The sequence below is a fragment of the Rhodamnia argentea genome, chromosome 3 (genome assembly GCF_020921035.1).
Source record: "Rhodamnia argentea isolate NSW1041297 chromosome 3, ASM2092103v1, whole genome shotgun sequence".
In the NCBI taxonomy this organism is placed as follows: Eukaryota; Viridiplantae; Streptophyta; class Magnoliopsida; order Myrtales; family Myrtaceae; genus Rhodamnia; species Rhodamnia argentea.
The window spans coordinates 13,170,635-13,178,599 of NC_063152.1; the positions used below are offsets into that span (position 1 = coordinate 13,170,635).

The 7,965-nt window shown below is 40.5% G+C and overlaps 1 protein-coding gene across 1 annotated transcript; it reads left to right on the forward strand.

The window, feature by feature from the left end:
* Window positions 1-4,154: 4,154 nt before the first annotated feature.
* LOC115725885 lies at window positions 4,155-4,953 on the forward strand. Its single transcript, XM_030655532.2, has one exon. The coding sequence runs from the start codon at window positions 4,276-4,278 to the stop codon at window positions 4,669-4,671; it is 396 nt and encodes a 131-aa protein (XP_030511392.1). The 5' UTR covers window positions 4,155-4,275; the 3' UTR covers window positions 4,672-4,953.
* The last annotated feature ends 3,012 nt before the right edge of the window (window positions 4,954-7,965 follow it).

The following is a 7,965-nucleotide window of genomic DNA, read 5'->3' on the forward strand; positions in this document are numbered from 1 at the left end:
CAAGGCCAAACCCGACGAGGTTTCCTGGATATGATGAAAGCCAATCGTGTGTCTATCATATGGAGAGAGAGGACACAATGTCGACAACTGCTACGTTCTGAAACTCAAAGTACAAGCTCTCATTGACAACCATCCGGTGGAGTTCGACAAGACGACACCTAATGTACAGCAGAATCCACTCCCCGATCACCGGGTATTAGGGATGATTTTTGGCGGAGAAGAAGAGAATCACCTAGAGCTCAAGGTGAACATGAGCAAATTGTGCGACATTTTGGCAATTGCTTCATCTTATCCAAATGAAGGGGAAATGTCGATTGAACGAAAAATGTTGTGTATCGCCAAATTGATGAGCCTCGGGATAGTTGCGGGCGTTGCTGACAAGACATTTGAAGGAGTGCTTGCTTCTGTGAGTTTGGATCGGGATCGGTTCGTGATTGAAACCGAACAAGACAATTCCTGGAGGGTTCCTCATGAGAGTTTGATGGGTGATCTAGAGCCGATCACGAATCCCGAGTCCGAGGTTGATGAGGATGACCTAAAGACCGAAAAGACACGTCTAGGCGATCAAAGATTCATGTCGGAAGCTCAAGAAAAGGGTGAAATCGTGGACAACTTGGATGAAGACTCTGGGATGTACAATTTCAAAGTCAAGTACTCTGCTCCTCCTAGCTTTTTCATAAAGACAGAGGATATTGTGCCGGATGGATGGGGAGGTATGGATGAAGTTATCAAGCCGGACGTAGTTGATGACATTGCCGAAATTATACTCTATCCGAAAGATTCAAGGGCCACGAATGACACCGAGTTTATAAAGCAGTTATCTCGTATGGAAGAACACGTGGCTGTTTTCTCTCATGAATTAGAGAATTTTACTCAACAACTGGCAGCGATAGATCGGTCGCAGACGACGAATGATACGCATGTTGTAGAACCCCACACTCAGATTGACGGACGGAGTTTGAAGATGATGAGATTGATTTACCAATTCGGGGATTTGAGTGCGTTGTTGACAGAAACGAAAGAACTTCTGAGCTCTTTGGCTTCGACTAAAGTCACCCCTACCGCCGATCAAACCGCCGAATCATTTAGTTCACGAAAACTCGCTCGTCTTGAAGCAGTCTTTACAAAGGCCGGTTTGACTTACATGGTCGAGGAGGAGAATGAAGAACTGGGGTTGGATGCGTGTAGAGAGAGGATGCGAACTTCGCAAGTTTATACTCCTATGGCTGAAGAGGAATTGGTGGGATATTTTCCGGAACCCCTCTCGCGTGAAGTTTTTGACCAAAGGCTTCCGTCGACTTTCCACTCTTTCGCTCATCGGGTGTGAGTGGGAGAAGAAATTGAAAGGAGCTTATTGACTGAAAAATTTCAAGGTGCAGAAGCTGAATCCTCAAGCAAGAAAGCCAGTGAGATCGCTTTAGATCAAAGAACTTCATCGATCATTCGGAGGCATGATGTACTTTATCCAAAGCCCAAGTGCGGATATAATTCGGAAGATCTAGACGATTTGATTGGGATGGTTGGGACTGTAGCTCCCATTGTAATTAGAATGGATGAAGTTGATAACTTCGATAGTAAAGACGACCGCCCGGTCAAGCCGGTAGTGATCCGCTTTTCTGATGATGAGGCAAATGATGAACCGGAGGTCAAAGTGGAAAAAGTGATGCCGGTGGTGATTAAAGTTCCACCAGTAGAGCAGTATAATCCCAAAGCGGCCCATTGGAATTATGGACCCGGAGAAATAGATGCTGTGATGAGATCTGGTAGATTCTATGTCCCGCGGGAAACCGGACCCGAAAGGGAGACCCATTAACCCTCCGATCCGAGGAAGGTCGCGACAATACTTTAGACACGTCACCACCGTTTGGGTAGATGAGGGAAACGATTTTTAAAAGCCCCATACCTATTTAGCTTGGTCATTAGACATGTGGATCCGTCGGTTGGACCGCTTAGAGGTTTTGACATTCCCTATGATGGAATCGGGAGGTTGGGACCCCACTCAGGTTGCCCCTCTTGATGGCGATGTGACGAGCCTAGACACTGGTCTTGAAGATTCGAAGTCAGATCCAAAGCCTATGGAGCTTGATCGGGATGTGAAGATAGTGGAACACTCTGATGCGGGGGTTGATCCGGAGTTGCCTTTTGAGACCGACGATGAGGATGAGTTAGGAACGTCTTTAGACGACAGCGGAGACGTGGCTTAGGATAGTCGCCCCTTGTTTTTTTTTTTTTTTTGGAGTATTCTCTTAGTAGAAGAGCTAGGCTTCGACCACATGATCTTTTTTATTATAGATGGTCCTAGGCTTGTACATATGGCTTTCGAAGCCCTGGGTTGGTTGTTGTAAAAGATATGTGTGTGTGTGTGTGTGTGTGTATACACACACACACACACACGTATGTTTTCTTTTACTATCCCAAAGTATCGTATAGCTTGGTTTTGTATGGAGTTTTGTATTCGCTTCCGCATATGCTTTTCATTCGCGTTTAGTTCTAGTTGTTGGCTACTGGTTCTTGGGAATTTGTATATAATTGTGTGGCCGGGTGGGATGTTGGCGCACTTGTAGGGTTCGGGATGTGACACGTCACTGGTTCTAATTATTATTATTATTATTATTAATTTTACCTTATTTTTAAAATTTTTTATACAATAATTATATAAAAAGTCATATTTTGACCAAAACGACATCATTTTAGCCACGTCATCGTCACGAAGGAGAAAGCAAATATTAAAAAATTCATGTTAGCTTTTTCCGTTAGCAAAATTAGATAGAGTTAACGGAAGGACTCGATTACACCAATTTGACAAATTTTAGGACTCGATTATACTTTTATGGCAAGTTTTACGACTCTAGTGAACATATCCCAAAAAGGAAAAATGAAGAAAAGAAAAAGAAAGAAAAACAGGGACAACTTACTTGAGTGATATCGTTTGCACAACCTTTTATCTGTCCAAATACGAGGGGGTAACTTTACCTAGACTACAGGATGCTGAGTTTGAACTATTTCAAACTTTTTTTTTCCTGTCCACTATCGTTTATCATTCAGCATGGAAATTCTTCATTTGACAAGTTTAGCTTTTTTATATAAAAAAAATGACATAAATAGCCCATATACTTTGATTTACGATGCAATGTCATCCTTATACTTTTAATTCGTTCAGTGTGATCTTTGAATTATATCTACATGTTCAATGTATTCCCTCAACTTTTCATAACAAAGTCAAATAAGCCATTCGGTATTATTCACAAGTTTTCATAATTAAACTTTTGCCCAGATTCCGGAATATTTTTTCATCAATTCATTTCTAAAATCAACAAAAGAATATGCTATTTAAGTTATATCGGATTCATATTCCTTTTATTCTAAAATTTTAATGTTTTCATAAGAATACTTAATAACAATATTAATTTATCGATAAATCTGTCATACTTATATTAATTTACATTTTGTTCCTAATATTTTAGAGGGATATATTATTTTGTTTCGTGCTTTCTGAATTAAATTTAGTTAAATCTATATTAGGAAATTAAAATAGCATTGACTATCAATCTTTAAATGGGGCTTGCCTTTTCCTATAGACATAGTAAGCTAAAATATACTTAACTATAACTATCGTGATAGTTATAAAGACCACAGAGGTGAAATAATAATAAAAAAAGATAGCCATATTTTTTTGTTGTTTTAGGAAATAAATTGAAATGAAAGATATTATAAAATCCGGGCAACGGTATAATAATGAAAACTTTTTACTTTTCATGGAAAGTTGATGGACTAGATTGAACAAATTGAAAGTTCATTGACTAAATTGAAAATTCAGGAATACTTAAAATACCATATTAAACGAATTAAAAAGTTCAAAATGACATTTCGCGTCGGGCAAAATGTCAGGGATTGTTTGTCTCATTTTTCCTGTTTTCGGCGAGGGTTCAAAATTCAGAACTCTTTCGCGTCATTTCCTAGTTCAAATCTAGAAAGAAAGTATTGAGACTCTTTTATTGTTTAGGGTGTTATTCCGTGCATCATTTCAAGAGATTCAAGAAAGGAAGAATGCTTCGTGCTTTACTGAACCCTCTCCACAGAACAACTACAGTACACCCAAGACCCCAAAATGACCCTTCATTAACGGGTCAATCCAAATAAAATAACTCCTCTCTCTCTCTCTCTCTCTGCGTTTCTCTCTCTAGACGGTGCAATAGAAACCCTAGTGATCACAATCTCCAATTCTCTTGTTTTCTCCAACCCAATGCATCACCACCCAAAGCCCCACATCCTTCGATGGGTCAACTAAAGTTGAACTTCACGTCATCCCTCCTCCTCTCGCTGGTCCTTTTCTTGATCGTCGATTTCCCTTCTTCTTCCAGCGGAACCTCATCATCGGCCGCCGCGTCTTCAGGCGCAACTCCACCGACTCGCCGACAACAGCTACAGGAGTTCCGCATCAAGAATGTGCCCCCGCCTCCGTTCCTGGACAGAGGATACCACAAGAAGAGGAAGGCTGCGAAGCGGAAACCGCCGACTGATGACCTGAGGACCAGGCCGTTCTCGGTCATGCTTCCCAAGGGTTCTGTTCCTCCTTCTGGTTCATCTCCGTGCCACAACGACAACCCTGTCGGATCGGTTGCGGTGTACTGTAGCCTCTCGACCACAAAAGGCCACCGATTGAGGCCGTGAGGAAATTGGATTACCAGGCGACTATGCAGAGAGGAAATAAGGTGGTTCGTATGATGAAACTTCCTTTTTAAATTTTTTTTTTATGTTAATTGTCATCCTTTCTTTTTCCTTGATGCCATTTCTTTTCTGGCTCGCTCTTGCTCTTGTTTCTCAACACATACTCGTGTAATCAACCCAGGATGGTTGGGTTGTTCGTACAGTCATCTGATCAAGAACTGTGCGATTTCGCCTCTATGATGAGATAATGAACATGAAATGATGGCAGCAAACATTTATACCAACACTTTGCCCTAAAATTTTCGACCCTAATACTTCTAGAATCTCTTCTTTGTTGTTGTCTCTTATCTGTTCTATTTCGATTCATTTTCTCGTTTCTGTTCTTTTGGTTTTTTTTTTTTTTTTTTTTTTGGCTTTAGATTCATCTCTACAGTCTCTCTTGGATTTTTTGAGTGAACGAGTCCAAGTTTTTCTTGAGGTTCAATTCAACTTTACCTCACGACTTATCTTTTCCTGGGCCAACAGTTTACTGGTTAATAATAGTACACCTATTCAAGAAAGGCAAGAAGACCTATTTCCAGTAGTTAGACTTAAGAGAAGGGTACAACAGCTTATGGTGTAAATGATACAATTGCAGAAAGCTCATTTGGCTAACCATTAGACAATCCTCTCTTGGTTTTTGCTTCAATATCGAAATTAGATAAAATAAGATTAACGATATCGTCGTCCAGTTTGTGCTTGTTAACAAACAAGCCTCAGTACAAGTGCAAGTAGTTTCTCATGCCGGCGCCAACTCAATTAGTTTTTTGTTTGGTCATACAACTCAGTTAGTTGAATAGAGGATCTTACGCTTCAAGGAGGGTTCTCATCACAGTTAGTCTGCTCATGTTCTACAACACTCCAATCTCACTTCCCATGAGAGAGTTTGTGATATGATATTTCAAGGGAAAATAACACCACGAGTGTCATAACTATTATACGACTATAACTTAAGTGTTATAACTTCTTTTTCGATCACTTGACCGTTGTAACTTTCTTATGACGGTCACTTAAGTGCTATAACTTTTTTTGATCACTTGAGTGACGTAAAACTGCTAAATTGATCACTTGAATGTCATTCTTTTTTTAAAATGTTCACCACAAGTCTCATGCCACGTCGGGTTTTGGATACTTAGGTGAACTGTTTTAAAAATTTTATGGCACTCAAATAAGAGCCGTACGAAAGTTATGATACTTGTCATGTTCTTATGATGATGTTTCAATGTTACATCACCTAAATGGTTGCCATCTTGAGCACTTCTTTTGGGTCTTTACCCAATTGATGTGGTTGGATATTTACTATTTTTTCCCCACAATATACTCACCTATATATTTCAATTATCTCGTTTCGAATCATTATTTCCATTTTTTAATTTTCTTCCTTTTTCCCATATACCCTAAGATTGAAAAGAAACGAACATGACATGGGGTCAGATTCTCCACGGCAAGTACAAACAATCCAATATTTGAGCATCCAATTCAAATTTTGCTCGCATCTTATCTGGTCCATAGGATCAATAAGGTTAAAATTTACCTTATCTAAAACGAGGTTTCTCATCATAAACAAAGTACCAAAAACGAAAAACAGAAAAGCCATGTACACACATAAAAATTAGAAACCAAATGGGTATCGGAAGCAATGGATTACGGCTCATCACAAGCGAGACTGAAATTGTGGGTCGGCAATCTACAACTGGCAAATAAATATTTGTTTGGATACAAACCCTAAATCCCTCTTGAACGAGCGAGTTTTCCTAAGTGTACCACGCCCTCCCGGTCCAGAAAAAGAAAAGAAAGAACGAATTGAGTTTTCTATGGAAATCTGACCAAGTCAAATGATAAAATGATTTGACAAATTGGCGGATCTCTGCAGTCGAGTGCTTTTGACATTCCCCTTCTTCTCTCTTATTCTTGCTCAAGTCTCCATAATTTTCAATGCCACGAAGGATGGGAAACCAAGAAAGTAGCCGAGATGTCTGTTGCTTTGACTTCCAAGTATCTAAGTCTTTCAATAAAGGTCGAAAAGTTGGTGTTGAGCCTAAGTATGAGGCGAGAAATTTGGGAATTAAGCATGTGAATTCGCACCGTCGGTGGGGTTCTTTGTTTCCTTGTGGACGGATCTTTCCGTGGCGTGTACTCAATGCAGGCAATGTGATGGCTCTCTTTGCAATGCTTTGCGCGGTTCACAATGCATCGGTTCGGGGTTCTGTAATCGAACCATGCATCCTCCCGTGTGAATACGAAAAGGGAGCAATTGACATCCGGCGTTCACTCGAGTTTTTTTGGAATATTGGACCCTTTTATGGCGCTTGTGAAAGTACTGGACCTTTGTGGCCGTCCGACCCCGAGTTTACCGGGCATCTTGGAGGGGCTTCCACCAAGCCCCCACCCTCGCCCTTCAGAGATAGGAGCGCAAAAAAAGTCTTTCGAAACATATATGCCATGGTTCCTTCTTTGTGGTGCTTTCCCTTTCCACAACAAGTTGGTATCGGGCACAACGATGGAAGAAATTTGATGCCATTGGATATTGACATCTAAAGAAGGGATCTTCATGGGTTCTCCGTCATGCGCGGATCAATTTGATATAGGAGACCACAGAAGTGTCTCCTACTTTGCTTGAAGATGATTGCAGATCAGGGTTAAAATGTGTCAATACAAAAGAGTATCTTGCTTTTGTCTAAGGGAGGGGAAATATACAAAAAGTCATAGACAGATACGTTTTTGCAATAGTACCAATTGTGTCCATCAGTCAATTTTAATCGAAAATTGCTAACTTGGACACCGGTCATCTTACATGGCACTACCGGCGTTGACTTGAGTATTTATAATACTTTTAATGTCATAAATTTTTTTGGTTTCTTTTTTTTTTTTTTTTTGTTGCTATGGGCCGGCAAGGGCCGTCGGCCAACCCTCATCGGGCCCTGGCAAGGGTGCCGTGGTGCTCATCCTAATCAAACGAGGGTCTACCGGTGGCCCTTGCCAGCCCTCAGCAAAAAACAAAAAAAGAACAAAAAAGAAAAATAAACAAAAAATTATCGTGGATCTAGCGTTCTTGCACTAACCTCCCACTGTCCTATTGAAACTGGTATCAAAGAAGATTTTTCCATGCTTTTATGGAAGACGTTTACCACCTTCAAGATCAGTGTTGCTTATGCCAAGCAACGTAACGATAAGTACGTGGATCAAGATTCATGTTCGTCGTCTCAACCAGCATCCTTATCCATTATGTCGATACATTTGAATTCGGCTTATAGGGGC